Source organism: Anopheles maculipalpis, chromosome 3RL (assembly GCF_943734695.1).
Source record: "Anopheles maculipalpis chromosome 3RL, idAnoMacuDA_375_x, whole genome shotgun sequence".
NCBI classification, from domain to species: Eukaryota; Metazoa; Arthropoda; class Insecta; order Diptera; family Culicidae; genus Anopheles; species Anopheles maculipalpis.
Window position 1 is genome coordinate 10,121,401 of NC_064872.1, and position 19,293 is coordinate 10,140,693.

The 19,293-nt window shown below is 44.5% G+C and overlaps 1 protein-coding gene across 2 annotated transcripts; it reads left to right on the forward strand.

Moving 5' to 3' along the window:
* Window positions 1-2,307: 2,307 nt before the first annotated feature.
* Window positions 2,308-18,070, forward strand: LOC126564803 (homeotic protein caudal). Of its 2 annotated transcripts, XM_050221915.1 has the most exons (3): window positions 2,308-2,925; window positions 4,846-4,908; window positions 17,493-18,070. In XM_050221915.1, the coding sequence occupies exons 1-3, from the start codon at window positions 2,322-2,324 to the stop codon at window positions 18,020-18,022; spliced, it is 1,197 nt and encodes a 398-aa protein (XP_050077872.1). In that variant the 5' UTR covers window positions 2,308-2,321; the 3' UTR covers window positions 18,023-18,070. The 2 variants fall into 2 exon arrangements, with proteins under 2 accessions (XP_050077872.1, XP_050077873.1); XM_050221916.1 differs by lacking the exon at window positions 4,846-4,908.
* Window positions 18,071-19,293: the final 1,223 nt, after the last annotated feature.

Sequence of the window (19,293 nt, forward strand, 5' to 3'; positions counted from 1 at the left end):
GACTTTTTTTAACGGCGTGATGGAAAAGAACTTTGCACAATTAATTTCAACACTTAACGTGCCTAACCAGTACCCAAATATGATGTTCTTAGATCATTTAAAACATTATTATATAGGCTTTTATGTATGAAAATGTATTTGGTATTCATAAACATATATTTTTCTCCAAATCTGTTTCGTCCAAAAAGGCCACAAAACACAATATTTAGGTTTCAAGGTATCAACCTACAACGAACTACTATTAATAGAAAATGTCACCAACTCTATTACTCGATTCGGAGCGCATTATTTGGCTACCATATAGTCCGCTCCGGATGACTATTTTTTTTCGACCTGTTCTTTTATAGATCTCGATCGAAATCATCAGACCATTCTGATTTTGGTGCAATAGAATAAATTTAATATTTAAAAATACAGTATTATAAGCTCTTCAGGTGATCCTGATGACTTCACCTCAAAACATCCAAAAGCTAATCCTCCAAAATATTCACTTCTTCTGACCAACTTTAATGTTACCTTTTGTTTCCGTTACTGTTTAATACAGAAATCGGTCAAATCGCATCCAGCTTAATTCGTCATAGAATGTGTATCGCAACACGGTTGCCATGCCTTTCCTCTTCCTTGGGGGGAGGAGAGGGAGGTTGAAAACGCATATTTAAAGTATCATTTACGACAGCAACCCCCCCACAACCATAAAACCTTCATCCATTTTCTGCTAATGCAAAGAGCATTAGAATGACGTTCATCTAGTTAGTTCTGCGCTCCAGTTTTCGTTCCATCCTTCCGAGCCAGCGAGTAACAGCGTCCACGGGCTTCATTAGCGCAAATGGGAGTTACCAACGCGAGTCCCCTCCGCGCGCATTCGCGCCTAAGCCGTGACGTTACATTAAAAACCGCAGCAAAACTTCGCAATCAATGGTGTGTGTGTGTGTGTGTGTGCTTGTGCGTACGTGTATTTGCGTGGGCAAGGCTTTGAATGGGCTTGAAGCCATCCCGTTGTGGAAGGCACAAACCGTGCGCTATATTTTCTATTCCCCTCGATGCGGATAAATACGGGTTATTACGAGGGTATTAATCAAACATCATTATCATTGCAGAGACCGTTCTAGGACAGACTTGGGTCCAACAACGACAAAAAAAAATCATCAAAAACAGGACAGCCATGGTGATGTGTTTAGCTTCTTCTCGCTAACAGAGGGTGATTGCTTACCGTCCTGTTTTGTTTCACGTGCCCGCACCAAACCAGGACAGAGGGTTTGTCTGTTTCCACTTGCAAAGGTTTATCCTTTTTGCACGGACCGTACTACCCTGAAAATTCAGGCTTTTTCACAGAAATTGTAGCAACAAATGCGAAGAAAAGCTTGAAAAACGACGGCTACACGCACCCTAGAAAAGAAGTACCAGAGCAAGATGGCAGACACGGTGCACTTGGCATCTCGCCCTATCGCACCCCTAACCAGGGGGTTGAAAAGAGTGCACGAGCGTTCAGCACAAAAAACATGTCCGCTTCATACAAAGCGCACGAACCCTTATTGGCTGGTGGAAAGCAACAGCAGGGTGACGCCTATTTTTTTCCTTGGTACAAAGATTGTAGAAACTGCACCCTCGGACAGGTAGCTTGGCCACGCCGGATGGGCAAAGGGAAAGGAATCGAGAGCAAACAACGACAACAAACAATCACAATCGCACACGCATCGCACATCAGTCGACTTGTGTCAGCTCCGCTACTCGTACGTCAAAGCAAAGCGGTCACCGCTGATGTTTGTTGTGTTGTGGACGTCGTACCGAGTGGAACGTCGTGTACCGCAGCTATTGGAGGTGCAGTTTAAGGTCGTATGGTTCGTTTGTTTTGTTATGTGTAGAATTGGAAAAAAACAGTGCATTTAGTGTTTGCTATGATGTGTTACTGAAAACCTAAGCAACCAAATACTCATGGCATACTATGGTGTGACGTTTGCTGTCAAATGTTCGTTTGATATCGTGTAAAACGGCTGTGTGTGTGACGATATGATAAGGTGGTGAAAAAAAGCGAATGGTTATAATTTTTGCGACGGAATAACATTGTGCTCAAGAAAAGACAAAAGTGTATGTGAGTGAAGTGAATGCATGTGGCCTCATAATTATTGTGAAACGCTCCTCAAAACAATGTAGCGTCGTGTACTTCGATTGTTTAGTGTTTGGGAGTTGGTGTAACAAACGCTTCAGAAAGAGTGTTTTGTGGCGTTGAGAAGGGTCTGTCCTTAGGAAAGGACTACAATTGTGTGTACTTTTTACAAAAAAAAAAAAACGGTTACAAACTGAATCCCGATCGTGCAATCAAAATGGTGTCCTACTATAATCACTTTGCAATGTATCCGAAGAATCACAGCGGCAATCTGCCGTACTCGGCGACATCCGGCTGGTACTCGGGCAACTACCAGCATCAGCCACCCCATCCGCAGTTCATTGGCGATGGTGAATCGTCACCGCAGCCCGCCATGTACTACGCGCACCCGCACGTCTTCCACTCACAGTCCAGTCCCGATTGGGGCAGCCCGGAAAACTTCTCCACCCCGCCACAATCGGGCCTGGGACTTGGGCACGGCCCAAGCCCGGGCGTTGGTGGTTCGACCGGTGCCAGTGCCGGCGGTGGATCTGCCGTTGGACTGCATCTCGGACAGAACCCGAGCCTACACCATCATCATCACCACCATCACCATGGTAACAATAATGGGGGCAATGGGAGTGGTAGCAATGGGCACGATCATCTTGCTGATGGACTGCACAGTATACCGTCGCCGCCGATCACGGTGTCCGGTAGCGATATGTCCAGTCCGGGCGCACCGACGGGATCTTCGTCGCCGCAGATTACACCCCGCCCGACACCGGTCAAAAGTCCGTACGAGTGGATGAAGAAGCAGTCCTACCAGAGTCAACCGAATCCAGGTTAGTTGTTTTTTTTTTTATCTTTTAATAGAGCTACAGTACACACTTGGACATGCATGATGCATTTTTTTTTCTCTGTGTTGGGTGTTTTGCATCAATCCGGGTTTTTCCTTCTTCTATGCTTGCTGTGTTTTGCTGTTTGTACAATTTCAAATTCTGCTGCTTTGTTTTACATGATGTTTAACTAGTTTTCTTCAAAAATTTGCAAAAAAAATCTCGCTCTATTCCTGCTCCTTCTTTTAATGCTCCTGCGTTAATCGCGTTTTGCGTGCGGGAATGCGTGTACACGCCAGAACACCCAGCCCCAAACAACGAACATTATGCTGTCTTGTTTTTTACGATTTTATTCACTCGCCTCCCTATCTCCCTTCCCGACTAAGGCATCCAGGGTTCCGTTTATGAACCGTCAAACATCATCAGATTTCTTCACTGATCTCCTTCCGAGCAGGGGGAAACCCTTGGAGGCTAGTACATGCCGCGGGAGAATTTATTACCCAAAACATTCCATAAACCTCACTGTGGTCACCATGGTAACCTGGTAATAACTGCATCGTTTTGTGCTCGGGTTGTCAGCAAAAAGGAGGCAATAACTGTTGGGTGTGTGCGTGTGTGTGTGTGAGGATGGGAAGGGAGCTACAAAAGCCATCAAATTGGAGACCATTAAAATCAAGAACGCAAACGACAGCCTTAAGTACGAATGGAACAAAATGGATTGATTTATGTCCTCCCGTTGCATGATCTGGTTCCTCCAGTTTGGAGAGTTCTGAGAGATAGTGGTGGTTGGCATGGTTGTTGTTTTTTTTATTCTTACCTTCTTATCTTTCTTTTGTTTGAAGCTTAACATCATCTGGTGTATGTTGTGTGTTTGCGTTTTATCCACTGTTTCCAAACTGTGTAGGAATACATAAAACCACCCTTTGGAATTCAATATCGTTCCCGGGGTTTCGGAATAGCTGAGCCAGGATATTCCGAGTTTGAAACCCTGCATTCGGCATTCGCTACGGGTTCCGTTTTATCGATGGCATGGTTTATCTCTAGTAAGTGTGCTGTTTATACCGAGCATGTCCCAACACACGCAATGCACATCAAAATGGCTGCATGGCAGAGCCCATTGGAAGCGACCGACAAAATGAAAATCGACAGCGGGACGTCTGTTGTGATCCTTCTCGGCTCTTCCCATTCCCATCCAAGCACACCAGGAAACCTTCCGTTTCCATGGCGATCGTCTTCTATGCTTCTCCCAACTTTTGACAGCTGTCGATCCCTTCACGCACGCACACACATACACACGTACCCTTAAAACATTCTAGGATTGTTTCCTTTTTGCCTCTTTCTTTTACCTTCCAAGAACTAGCGCCTTTTTGCGCTGGAAGCACTTAAGCCGGCCGGTAGAAAGATGCCGGCGGCTACTTGCGCTTACCATTAGCACCCCAGAAAATGGGTCCATTTCGGTTCGTACGCGTAACGTTCCATTAGTCCGCGGTCCGGTAGCTACAGCTTCTACCGATTAGCGTCTAATTTGATTGTTTGCCACCTGTGGGCATTAAATGGCGGCTTTCATTAGATGAGTTATCGCTAGGAAAAGTTTGCTCCAGTTCTATTGCTAGTTCTAGTCCCGTGTGTAGGAGGTGTAGCGATTGATGTTAACCAAAACAAAACATACAGCACGAAGCTTTAGTAATTTCTTAACATTATTTTCGGCTGCTTGCATTTTTCTATTACATCATCTGTTTTTTTTTAATATCCATTTTCTGCTTATAGTTTTTAATTAGAACTATCCCCTTTCCCCTTCTTTATTGACCAATTGACACCAAATCTGCATTCAAACTAAACCATTGCCCATTGTTTTCTCCATCTCTGTTTCATCCGATGTTGTTTGGTGGGAAAATGATCCTACGAAACGCTCAAACCTCAAAAAAGGAGGCCTTATCAACATCTGCTCGGCACCATCCCTGCAAGACTTCGCGCCGGTGGAACCTGGTGGTATGAAAACTAAACCAAATATTTTTATCTCCAATGACCCTTTCTGTTTGCCAATTATTTTGTGCGTGAATGTCTCAGCATGATGCTCTCACGGTTTATCTTTGCATGCCCAAATGAAGAGAAAATCTATAAACAATTCTAATACGATTGATCGATCACTCCTACGCCGTGGATGTGGCTGTACCTTACCTTGGAGTCCACAACATTGGACACCATTTTGTAGTACGCTCGTTCGCTTTGCCGGTTGTACACAAAGCCCAAAAACAGCACACAAAGTGGATACGTTGGAGCTTTAACGTTTTCTAGAGCAAAACCTCTTCCTACTCCATGTCCTTCTACACCCCCGATGGGGTAGGGTGGAATAAATGCTTCGGTTGCAGTTTTGTTCCGCCCCCTTTATACTGCCATCCTGCCCAACGTGGCGGTGGCATTGGGTTTGAATATTAATTAGGAATTCGTTACCGCTTCCTCGATCGTACCGACCCTGAACAAAGCTCGGCGGAATCATGGTGCTGAAGAGATGGAAACAATACTGACTCACAAGTCGCTTCAAAGTTTAAGCTGCATGAAGTCTCCCCTAAAATTCCCCTCACACCCCGTTCCACCAGCACCCATCCACCCTGCCTATAATGCTAGACAAAACCCGAAGCGTATCACTATTAATTTATTCGCTTTATGTATATTTTTATGGCATTTAATATTTATGGCAGTTTCCTATTGCCGTGCTCCCTTGCGATGCTCGTTCCCTTACCAAACGGGGCCAAACGGGGGCCAAACGACGGGGCACCAACTTCATCGACTGACATCACACACAGCTTAAAGTGTGTGTGTGTGTGTGTAGTTTAGAAGAATCAACTCGGACGAATGGTGCTGCGGGAAAAAAAGCGGGAGACCCCTGAAAAGAGGACGAAAACTTAAAAAACTAAAACCAAATCAAATCAAAGAAGCCCATTAAAATGCGCTACTAGATGTGGGTTTTCGTGTGTATGTATGTTTGTGGTTTCGTTCCCATATTGGTAGTGGTGAGACGCGCGTTTACCACCTAGACGAGCATTTTCTCATGCCGAGCTGCTCAGCCAATGTGTATCTTGCGTGCGTTTACGCCACCAGCAAGGGAATGCGCGAAGGAACTTTTGGGAGGAGGTTTTTCTTCGGGAAGCGCTCTTTGTGCTGCGTTTTATTTTTTTGCTTTCGAACGAATACGGAATCGAAATGATGTTGTAGTGGCTTCCAAAAACAAAACAAAAAAACGACACTTGTACAAGATTTCGGTTGCGATTAATTTGTAACGGAAAGAGAGAGTCTCGGTTTCATAACGAAGTGCTTCATTAACATTGGAGCGAAATTTATGTCGAATTAAGTTGTAAGACTGCAGGCTATGACCTTTAAATTTCGCACTGTGATTTCAGGCCCCGAAAGGTGGTATTGAGACTTCGAGGCCATTTCGAGGATAAACCTGGAAAATGTACAAAAGCTTCAAGATTAATTTTAAAAGAAGTTTGATTATATTAAATAGTCTTTCATTTCGTCAAACTTAACGTAATTCAATGACGATGAAGCCTTAAAACTTGTCTGCCATACGTGAAACATAACGCTTTCCGACTTGACCAGAAATAACTTCCTGTTAGCTACACTGTTCAAATAAATAAGATAACTTAATGGTGTTGATAAGTCAGATCAGTCACGGTATAAAACCTTTTATGATAAAATATAAAAGCATGAGCTCACCAAGCATAAACAAGGTACAAACAAGGCACGCTATCCATCAAATGGGCTACTAGAATTATCCATTGAAGTTCCATTGAAAGACACAATTGTTTTAATCATGTGAACAGTGGGGCAAGAATGGTGTACTGTGTGTAAAATTTGTCTCAACGCAATGGAAAACAGGTTCGAACCGTTGTATTTAATCACATTTGAATTCCAAATCCAAATTTGGAGAGTGTGAATTATCGATATTTAAATTGGGGTAGGACCGACTATTCAGTTAAAACGGGTAAATCTGAAGTCAAGGAAAGAGAGTAACGCCAAGTTAAGACTTCTTCAGGTTAAGGAGCTAAAAAAAGGCATTAAAAATTTATAAATTGTTGTATATAAAATTATATTAAAACGTTACTAATCTCGGAAAGTAAACACCGTTTCCTGTCTGTTTAAGAACCTGTCTTTTTTATTAGAGCCATCCGTCCATGTATATTTCTGGATTCTAGTCCCGACTTTCATGAAGATAAAATCCTTCTATGTTAATAAAATAATCAGCTTCTCACACAATTTTGCATCACGTTTGTCGATTGCACCTTATGGATCTTTCCACACCCTTACTTACGTTTTAATATTTGTACAAACCAACAAAAAAAAGCCATTCCAAAACTTGCTCGCTACACTACTCTTACTCTGATTTTGCGTGTGTTTTGTTGCAATATAAAAAAAAAACAAACCAACTCACCCACGTTTGTCCCACCCAAAACCCTCTCACACGTTGATTTATCCAATTCAATTGCAAAAAAAAAAACATAAAACATAAAAAACTGGACAAGAAAAGAGTGCTAATGACGTTTTTTTTCTCTTCTCTTCTTCTTTCGAACCATTTTGCATTTTTGCAGGAAAATGTAAGTACTTTGGTCAGACCGTTGGACATGCCGCGGCTGGTTTCACGCTTTCATTCGCGCCCTTTGCTTCCCACCCCCCTCTTCACTGCCTTGCCTTGCCATAGCGTACTTGCTTCTCCAAAACAAATAAAACAAACAAACCTCCACCAAACCTACCCCGACGCGTACGATACGCACATTTCCACAGGTAACGCTACAAACTATATCACTTCAATCTTTTTTTTTTTTTAAATAAACACACACACACACTTTTGGGAGGGATTTCAATAATGCTGCTGTTCGTTTTTTGTACACTAATGTTTGGTTTGGTGTGTAGTCGTTTCCACACGAATTTTCGGGACCCATTTTTGTGTTCCTTACCAATCGTATATCATCTGGATTGATTGACTTCTGCAGCATGCTTGAGGCAACTGGGAAGAATAAAAAAAACAGTTTCCAACACAAACACTATTAACTATACACAATTTACCAACAGCTTATGTTGAGAGAAGTTACCGAGATGTTGTAAATCATCGTTTGGTTATAATGCAGCGCAACAACGGAAGGCATTTTTTGCGTGATTTTTGTGGTCGATGATTTACTTCTACAGCGTCTACAATGTGGGCAACATTTAATGTCTCATTTGCCAGACACATTAAATTTTTAAATGAGATTTCGTTTGGACATGATCTTCCAAAAGATTGATTTTCTCTTATACTTGTTACTGCTTGTGTTGTGATAATTATTTCCTTCTTTAATAGGCAACAAGGACAATTTTTTCCAAAACTAGCCTTTCATGTCTAGGACGAACCACTCCATCTCATGCAGAATGAGAGGTTTCAAACTCACAACTGATCATAAGGGCCCTAAAAAATCAGAAAATGTGAACATTTACCCCTTTAACAGGTGGCAATTAAATTAAAATAATTCTTCGTGGATATAAGATTGAAGCTGAGATTATTATAAGATTTTGTTTGATTCAATATAAAATTTGACTGCATTGTGATGAAAGATTTAGCATACTTCTCCTGCTTGGCTTAACGACCTGCTAGATCAGACCGGCCATTGAATGGCTTTTACTAGATTCGCTGATAGTCAACCCCGGTCCTGCCATGTGAAGAATGGCGCCGTTATCGGCCCTACCACCTGAGGAATGGGTAGAATATTATGGAGCTATTCTCAAGGGACGTAGCCCGGCTAAATACTCACCCAAATCACAGCTCTGCATCCCATACCGGTGGATTTACTTATGACAAATTTGCAATTCAAGCAGAGCAGTGTTACACCGTCCACATTGATTTAAACCCTTATCGCTTTGCTTCCCATGCCGCATGTCGCCGTTTCAGGGAGACTTTGGGAATTTCCCAAAATGTATAAAGCACGAACCACGAAACCCACGATCATATCAACGTACTTACGTAATCGGTCCTGTGAAAACGCACCAGCAGCTCCCGGTGTTATGTTCTTGGATCGCCCTTCGGCTACGGGCCCACCTCATTTTCTAATCTAGCGACGACGACGACGACCATCACAACCATGCAAGCACTGCGCAATAATCGATCAAACAATCGGCACAACGGGACGGCCATTTTGTTTTTCGGTATGGCGTGGGTCACTCTCCACCCCATTCCATCCCCCGGTCACACACACACACACATACACGGCACAAGTCTCTGGAATCCGATGATTAATCAGTTCGATTCGATTGTAAGTTGACGGTGGTGAACGACGCGAATTGTGGCGTTCGAGCGTTTCGCGGTGTCCGCTCGGTACCCTTCCTCCTCTCCCTTCCTTTTCCTTCCGTTATCGTCACTTTGGTGGCCGTCATCGGTTGTCGTCATTAAAGGTGTATGTTTTATGCTTCCTTTCGTATCGTATCGTATCGATCGCAGTGGGAAGTAAGCGTTTGGGCTCCCTGACGGTCGTTATCACCACGCTGACAGGGTCGATTTGATTAATCGATTTTTCGAATCCCTCCGAAATTCTTTCACTCACGGCATGTACGATTTTTTTTTTTCGCCCGCGTCGAAAACGAAACGGCAGGCAGGATCTAGACTGTCATGCGCCCCACCGGGGGCTATCAATCATGCGTACAAGGCAGTGATCCCTATTAATCGCAGTGCGAACAAACCAGCGAACAAACAATGTGAGCTTGAGCTTTAATTCCGAACCCAAGCAACGAAAAAATTTTGTCAAAAAATTGGGTCTGTTTGTGCAACAAACAGGATGTTAAACTGTTGCAGTTTAACAGCATGGCATCAATGTCTTATTGGACGATAAAGATAAAAAAAGGAAGATATTGTCAAAACAACAAACCTTTTCTGCTTAAAAAATTGTTGCCCCAGAAAGCCCAATAAAAGCCAGCAACGGGAACACTATCGCAGGACAAGTCCTGTTTGAAATGCACCGAAATCCTAAATAAACATCCCATTCCAAGTACCCAGCAGAAACTATTTGCATCTAGTACCATGGCACGTCAGCAAGCCCAACCCATCGGGGCCATGTTTTTGAAGTGCAATGTGTGCCATTTTTTTTAACCTTCTCTTTCGTCGCTTACTGCATAGCAAAAAGGGAGAATATTTTTACAACTTAATTGGGCCCGAGCCCCGACTCCAAGATCAGGCCACACTAGCAAATGTATGCAAGGATCGCTTCCGGGCCGAGACGGCCCTGAAAGTTCGTTTCTTTTCCCCCATTTGCCCTTGAAGGGCTTTCCCACGGATGCGTATGCGAAGTGAACGATCGTTCCTTAAGGTGTCCTTCACACCGAAGGGCCAACGGCAAATTGCAGCAATTTTTTTTTTTTTTTTTGCACTTTCGTCGAGGTTGGAAACGGTGTAGAATCGCCGACAAAGGCTCTAGGACAAGGCAATGTGAATGATGTTGTGTGGTAATAATTGGTCTCCTACTTCTGGCCCGAATCGGCAGCAGAACAAAGCATGGTTCAGCTTCAACAACAGCAGCAACCAGTTGAGTAGTAATAGGCGAAAACAAATGACAAATGACAACGACTATCTGTCATCGGGTGCTGTGCGGATTGCATGCGGCGCGCGAGTGGCAGAGATTGTCCCAACAACCAAAAACTGGTCCCGTGGGGAAAATTGAGAAAATTAACTGAATGCGGGCCACAGTTTCGTAGGGCGTTCGTAGCGTAGCGTCTCTGGAAAATGAAATGGTACCAAATTAAACCGTAACGATAATTGGTGTGATACTGAGAGAGAGAGAGAAAGAGAGTTTGTTTGAAGAATGTATTCTAGTTAGAAGGTCCCGAAATTTTTGTTAAGGAAGGGAAAGATAAGGAGAAAATGTTGCTACAAAATATTAGACAACTGTCATGATTTGGTAGGTTTTTTAGTTTATTTTTGAGCTGCACTTGTCAGGGCACGATTGCTTGAGGTTATACAGCAAGAAGTCCAGAGCTTTGACCAGACATGGACTCACTTGCATTAGTGCTTGGGGGATCGTATTATCCAAAATTGTTTACTATAAATCTTCATGGGTCACAAACGCTTCTACAGAACACGAGCATGATCGACCAAGCGCCAATAACTTAACTCCATCATCCACCTCACTCAGCAGACAATAGCGCTAGCGGTAATAGATTTGTCCACCAGCATCTTCACTCGCTGGCTGACTCACACACTTAATGTAGTGTTTTTCTTTTCCTCCGGCTTCTTCTTCAACCTAGCTGGGACAGATTTTCTCGTCCCGCTTCGACTGTTGCCCCGTCCGCTCTCTGTGCCGGGGGCGTATTTTATTCTTTTACAACACACACTACGGCCATGATCGTAAACATTAGGACGGCATAAATAGTTGGTCCTTAAACGTCTGTAAAGGGACCACATCACCGGGGTAGCATTGGGCGGCAATCGGGAGAAGCGTATCCTAACACGGAAACACTTCCAATCGCCCAAAATGGGTTCATGTGTTTCGGTCGCTTTTTTTTTCCTTTGTTGTTATTGTTTTGGGTTTTTGCTTCCCCCGGCGGTCCTTTTAGGACTTCGATAAACATACCGAAAGCTTCATAAATGGATGATATTTTAGTCGAGTTCTACGTGCCTGTGTGTTGCTATGACAGTAGAAACCATCTTGTTTCTCGTACCTCGTACAGTACTCTCGTAAGCTGTTCACGATAAAACGACATTCCCAGCGACGTCACTTTACGATTGTTTCGTGAGTTTTACTTTACCAAAACCGTGCTGTCTGCTTTCTAGTAAGGGGTTACCGATAGTTTTCAAATGGTTAGTAGTTTCCCGGCGACAGAGTTTTATGCAGTGCACAACTCTGCCCAATGCCGGATTAGAACTGGTTCAGAGAGTGAAGTGAAGTAGTCGGTTGTGTGTGGCGTCGTGACTCGCAGTATATTTATAAATACAGTTTATCCTAAGACGATTCCTGGACAGCTTTAGGTTTTTAGCACCGGTTTTATTGTTTATTTTTATTGTTCATAAAAGTCTAGCACTGAGCAGCAGCTTAGCTGCCTGTGCTCGTTCAACTAGCCGGACAGACAAGTGGGCACTATAAGTGAGGAACGAATTTATAAGCGATTAGCGGGATGCGATTTGTATAAGAGAGGGCACACGTTTGCTTATCATCGGCATGGCGAAGCACCAATTGAGAGTTGATAGTGCCAGTGATAGTTGGAGAATGAGCTGTTTTTACCTTTAGCTTTTGTTTGATCCCTCGTTTGCTGTGTGTCCAATGGAAGATTAGATGGAGGGTTTAATTTAATTGATTGAATTTAATTTTATCAAATCACTATTTAGTAGACTTCTCATTGTATTGAAAGGTGTGGAAATGATAAAACATTGATAGTGGGTCGATCCGTCAGCCAAGGGACCAGCAAAAGGATTAAATATCATCAAAAAGTTTCTGCATAAAATGTAGCTCACAGAACCATTCATAAATTAAAGTAAAAGTGTATATCAGAGAACACTTGGAAGCCTAAATACTAGCCCGTAGGATCATCCCAAGAAGTGTGAAGATCCTGAAGTTTATTATAAATACGGACGTGCCAGTCTGACTGTCGGCGAACTACACTCAAAAGACTTATTTTAGTTTCTAGCATGGTCTTGGTCGAGGCCACCAAGCAATTCCATTCTCCTTTACCATCTTGCTGTAGACCACTGAGCAACCTCTTGTGTTCAGACCTTCATTAATGCCAAACATGTCCTTGGCTGTGGCTAATATTTGTTCTCCATCCGTTTCCACCGGAACGAAGTAAGGGACCCGTTGGGCAGAAAACCTTACCTCCGGTGCCGATACGCCTATTACGCAACAGTAAACCACACAAGACACAAGCGCAAATAAACACATCTAGCCACTCGCCGTCAAACATGCAGTTGTCATCGTGAGGAACCCACCCCAGGAGGTGGACACTTTGTTAAACTTTGTGTTTATGTACGTTGTGTCCTTGTTCTGTCAACAACGGTAAACCACCGGGTGGACTTTTCTTTAAAAAGCCCTGTACGGAAGCCCCTGGAAAGCCACAGAAAACACAGACACTCGCCGCGTGATATGATAAATGCATCCCCCGGGAGTGTGTAACGAATCAAGTGACACAACCATTATCCCTGCGGGGGACGTTGCCATACCGAGGGTTCTCGTCCTGTTGCATAGAGAAGCGAACGCAACGTGATGAGGGTGATGATTTGAAAACATCATGTCCAAATTGTCACCTTCCGAGACATGCATAGAAGTTGGTGAAAGTAGGACACATGTGTCCCTGCAAGGGTTTTTCATACTTGCCCTTTCTCCCGACCAAGAAACATCTCACTTTGTAAAGGGAAAAGGTCCTCCGACTGCTGCTGCTACTGCTCAAGATATCAAGCATTTACGGGTGTTTTAGAATGGCCGTAATCGATCGACCATCATCGGGTTCGGGGGACAATAAAGGAAAGCAAATAGCACAGGTAAGATCACGCAAAAAAAAAAGCGGTAACGGGCCGTTTCGTTGCCTGCCCTGTCCTGCCCGTGCGTTCTCCGGTCCCGTTATATATGGCCGAAATAAAATTTTGATATCCATTATTATATTGATATTTATCATAAAAGTATTAATGCTTTTATTGCCGCTAGATTACGGAGTAATTATTTACGATGCGCCGAGATTCCTGGCGTTTTTTTAATCTTTTTCTTTTTTGGTTGTTGGTACCGTGACTTTGTGGGTTTCGTTCCGTTCGTTTATTCGTTGAGTGTTCCCACACGTACACAGACACAAATACACAGTTCCCGATAGCTGGAGTTCAGCACATACAGTGTAGAACCTAAGACATTTTTGGGGGTTGGCCCGCTTCAAGTGAAGCTCCCACGATATCGAAATCTTTGTCGTTTGCCTAATCCAACCAACGTGCGTGTGTGTGTGTGTGTGTGTGCACGATAAAGAACCAACGATTCCTTACCACTACCTCACCTCATCCACGACTCGAGATGGCCACACCGGATACCTCCTGACTGACAGTTTCGATAAGGTTGCGGACGGTGCTTCCGCCCAAAGGGAAGTTCTTCCGCGCTACCACGTCAGACATTGTGACCACGCACCCGGCGACCTGAGTGCTGAGACAGATAGGATAGGCCACGGTCTGGAGGAAGCGATGGACGCCCTTTTTTTTTTTTTTTTGGAAGGGAACCAGAGAATTCCTTTGATGTTTTGTGGTGCTTTGAAAGTGACGCTTGGATAAACAGTGGGCACCAGATCAAAAAAAAAAAAAACATCAAACGCTGGCCACTTATTTACGGGTAAAAAAGGGGCAAATTTGGTTGTTATCCGACCGGATTACGGCACTGCGCTTTTGTCGGTTTGGCATTAACGGGCCGGGGTGGGTATATACCGGTAATCCATTTGTCAATCGATATTATCAATCATCGTCGTTATGGGCTTTTCCCTCCGCGCCGTCGTCGTCGTCAGCACTAAGTAGTAAGTCCGCGCGATCCACTTCGGGTTGGCGAAGCGGCATGCTTTGATTTTAAGCATTCCCGCGTCGCTTCACTTACATTTAAGTTGTTTGCTTTTGGGCTGCTGATCGTACGAATCAAAAGCCCAAGGTACGTGAAAACAAGGTGGACGCGGAGGTTTGTTTTTGAAGTCAAATTTTGATGCCCGGAACGGGGGAAAATATCGGCTAACGTGGCCGATCACGTATTGCTAAGATGTGCGTGGAATTCTATCAATTCTTTCGGACAAGATCACCTGTTCTGTACAAATTTCTTCTAGTGTTGTTGCCCAGCCAAGGATTCATCCACAACAGAGCGTAATCGCAAGATCGCACGCAAGTTTGGATTAAATGGGACAATATTTGCGGGAGGATTTCCCGTAACGACACTTTTCCAACGATAATTCGTTTGATGAAATGCGCCACCGCTGGTCAGGCAGGTGAAGCTGTCGTAGAAGTGAAATCCATCCATCCGGTACGGTTTCCATTCGACGCGGCTTCGGTGAAGCCTCCATCTTGGACAATCTCTTATTTTATCGTCTGTGAAATTTCGGTGTGGTTACCAACAACCATGTGGACCATTGTTGAAATAAACGATTGCACCACGATTGCGGAGTTAATAACGGTTAGTACATTCACCACCGTTATTAAGGACTCTGGCCGATTGGTGTCTCTCTGCCAGCCACTTTCCAATATCCATCGGCCGAGGTATACTATAAACCAACAATAATCATCAACGATTTTTTTTTGTTCTGCAAGAAGCATACAAACTAAGTGCGACCGTAACGCAATAGCCGCATCGTTGCGGAACAATTGATTCGAAACCACGTAACGGTTGCTTGAAGGATTATGTTGTTGCTACTGCTCTCGCTCTCTCTCTCCCTCTAACCGCGCGAAGCTGTTTGCAGCATTTGAAAGCACATGCGGCTAGAAGACACCGCCACCATTCAGCCTTACTTTGAGGTCACCGGCGAAAGGGTTATTTTCCGTTATCATGGATTAAGGTGCGCGGTACGGGCGCTTTGAAGTGCTTGTGTGCCTTTCGGTGTGCCCGACACACGTCTTTCTAATGCCGGCGGACCGAAATTTCCCTTCACTGCCAGCTGGAGGGGATGAGTGATAAAGATGAATTAGTAAAGCAAGTGATGGGGTGAAAGATTCCGCAACCTAGGACTGAATAGTGTTCGGCCGTGCAAAGTGAAGTTTGCATATGCTATTACTCAAACACACTCCTTACAAAACGGCCGAATGTTCCCATTTTGGTGGGATGGCGTTACCTCGCACAATATCCGGTCCGATTAGATCGTGTCAGGTGAACCAGTTACAACCTGCAACCTAGACCCGAATACGAATACATTCTTCTTGCTTCAAGACGTGCTGTTTTGTTTCTCGTTATGCGTTCAATGCGTTTCGCTGTGCGACAATCTGTCAGATAGGCGATACCGAGCAATTAAACCAACGCACTGCGAGCACTGCCAAGTCCCGCACAGGTTATCTTTATGTCTGGCATATTAAAAAAAACCCAACGATGGCGATAATGAAGATATAACCGAGGCATGGTTGCGAGCAGCTTGCTGTCGAGTGTGGGTTAGGTGGATAAGAAGGTGGACTTATCTGTCTGCGCCTGTCGCCTTGTCAAACCGTTGCCATCTCTTGTCATCGTCTCTGCCACCGTCCTACCTACGTTCGAAGTCCCAAATTTGGTTGTGGAGTCCACTCTAACTGGCTGTATGCGCATTTAATTGAACATTAGGTTGTTTCACACATTTTTTTTTTAATTATTATGTTATCGATCACGTGGTCAACCAACCAGGTTGGGGGTTTAGCACTCAGCGGGCGATACTAGCGAATGGTTTGATAGCGACACTAGAGAGGGATAGAAAGGAAGGTGAAGATCATTCTCTTGTTTTTTTGGAAACCATCACCAACACCAACATCTCTGTTCCGCGAAACTGTAACACTGTTTACTGTTTCGACTGTGGTTTGGAAAAGAAGCGTGTATGTATCTCGGACGCGAAGATGTTCTGATAAGATCACTCGCTTGGTGTTGCAGCTCGGGACTGCGGGATAACTGCACGATCACGCGTCACCACACGTACCTAGATGCCTAATCTAAGTGTGCGCAGTCTGGCTAGCTGAGGGGAAGAAGCTAGAGGTGGCACTGGGTAAAAGACACGACACAAACAAACAAGCACACAACCCACAGAGGCACACACGGCTTATCACGCACGCGGGCATTTCGACGGGGCACGGCCGTAGAGAAGGGATGAAAGGAGAACGGTGCGCGCGCTCGAATAGATCACACCAACCACATCACACAGGTATCCAGGGTTGTGTTCCGTTTGTTCCCTTTTGGAACGATGGTAGTTAAATATTGACTCACGTACAGCTCACGCGGGCCAGCTCCACGTCCGCCATTCGCGTCCCAACAGATCCCCGGGGCGGGTTTGTATGCTCACCTTTGGCTGAAGTCATAACACGCTTGTTAACACGAAAATGAGTTGTCATTAGCAATTACTTATTGACACATTCCGTCTTGCGGTGCGCGTTTTCGGGCGACGTTTATGTCAGCCCGCCCTACCAGTGGAAGGCACAGCGATAAGAAGTGTCTGATCGTGCTCACTCTCAGTCTCTACCATGCACGAATAGATACATGTTAAAATATGACGTTTTTTAAAATGTTGTCCCATTGTTGAGTGCGTGTAATTTTCAGAGCTTAAAGATCGTAAGAATACATGAAGATTCCAAGTCGAGATATCCGAAACCGAATCCTAAAGCAGATCTCTTCTGTCTACCGATATCATCATTCAAAACATGCGTTGCAGATACTTCAATATTTGGGAACTCTCAATGACATCGGGGAAAATATTGAATAAAAAAATATTTCTGGCATACTTCAAACAAAAAAACTGATACCCCTGAAGCATTCTAAATTACATTTGGCAACCATGTACCAAACTAATTGGCCTGCGGGCTAGCAGATACAGCAACAGTCGCCACTAGTCATTAAATCGTCTCCAAGACATTAATTCTCATACGCTATTCTTCCATCACCTTTTTTCCATTACAGGGAAGACCCGCACGAAAGACAAGTACCGGGTGGTATACACGGACCAGCAGCGGCTCGAGCTCGAGAAAGAGTTCCACTACACCCGCTACATCACGATCCGCCGAAAGTCGGAGCTAGCGCAAAACCTACAGCTATCCGAACGGCAGGTGAAGATTTGGTTCCAGAACCGTCGCGCCAAGGACCGCAAGCAAAAGAAGAAGGCCGAAACCGGTACCGGTGGTCTCGGTGGTCAATCGCTGGTGGTAGCCCATTCACAAGCGCACAACGTGCACGGACCCCAGTCGGTGTCCAGCCTGCTGGTGGACACAAAACCCAAGCTAGAACCATCGCTGCACCTTTCGCACCTGCACCAAATGAGTGCGATGAGCATGGGCATGGGTTCGATGGGTTTGCATCACCACCATCCCGGCCACCATCCGGCACTACACCCGCACCTTGGCGTACCGACATCGCAGCATCAGCTTAACCAGGCCGCGGCAGCGGCGGCGGCCGCATCTCAGGTGCCTCCCAGCTCGCTCAGCATAATGTGATGTGGCTGAGCGTTGATGACCTGCGCATGTTCCGGTTTTATTTATTGGTCCGTTGAACAACTACAACACGGACGCACACGGAGGAATGTTCCCGAGGCGATCGACCGGTGCAGCTTTACGATCGTACTCGCTCTGGCAACGGTTTGTGGTGACCTTCGGCACTGTACAGGGTTCTTGTTCTTAATGTTGGGGGTAAAATGCTGTAAAAACTCACAGCACAAGCAAATTCCAAGTTGAACATTGATGGGGTGGATCTTCTTTTCTGTGCGATCAATTCCGGTAAATCCCAGCAGAGATGAGATTGAGATCTCACAAAACGGTTCACTACACTTTTATTGTGGGAAAATCAGCAAGAACTTTCTTGACCTAACTCAAGGTTACCAACCAGCCTGTATAGAGCTAAATCGCGAAAGAACTAAATCAATAACCGGCAAAACCGAGGAGAGGAACAAACTGCAAGCTGCAAACAACAAAACTATTAAACATTTAATTCACGTGCAATGTATAAACAAGGAAAGGATATAATTTTAATCTTTGATCTAGCGATACAAAAAAACGACAGCCTGCGAAAGAGAAGCAGAAGTGGTAACACGAACGACGCCGTTCGGTGGCGCCCGGAAGGCAAGCGTACCGTTCCGATGCTTTGCTAGTGGGGAGTATTATTGAAACTATATTATATTAATACTAATTATTATTAACTATTATTTGCGATACAATAACAACAACAAAAAACACCTGTCCACGGGTGTGCTGCCACCGCCGCCGCCGGGTGACGTTAGGGACAGCTGATCTGGTGGTATTTTTACGGTTAAGTGGTGCGCTAAAATGTATGTAAAAAAAACCGACCGCGAAGAATAGAAATTTGATTTGTACGTTATAATTGTACCGTTGGCCCGGTGTTGGTTATGGGCGGATGGTACGGGGCATGACCGTCCCTGGCCGCTCCCTAACCTTCCCCAAGCAGCCGTCTGGCAAACCAACACAACCTATGTTTAGTACTTTTTTTGAGATTCATCTCTAAGAGATTGTGCTGCGTTTGTGAAAGCAGAGAGCGTGGAAGCAGAACTTAGCTATTAGAAGTAGTGAAATAATGTAGGAAATCGTTTAAAGCAAATGTAAAACACACACGTACACAATTACACTTCAACACAGAGGCAAACAAACACACACAAAAATACAAAAAATGGATATAGAGAGAGACTCACGGATGCAACTCAATAAAGTATAGATTCTGTAGCAACAAGATCAATAACCGCGTTCGTTTCGTTAGC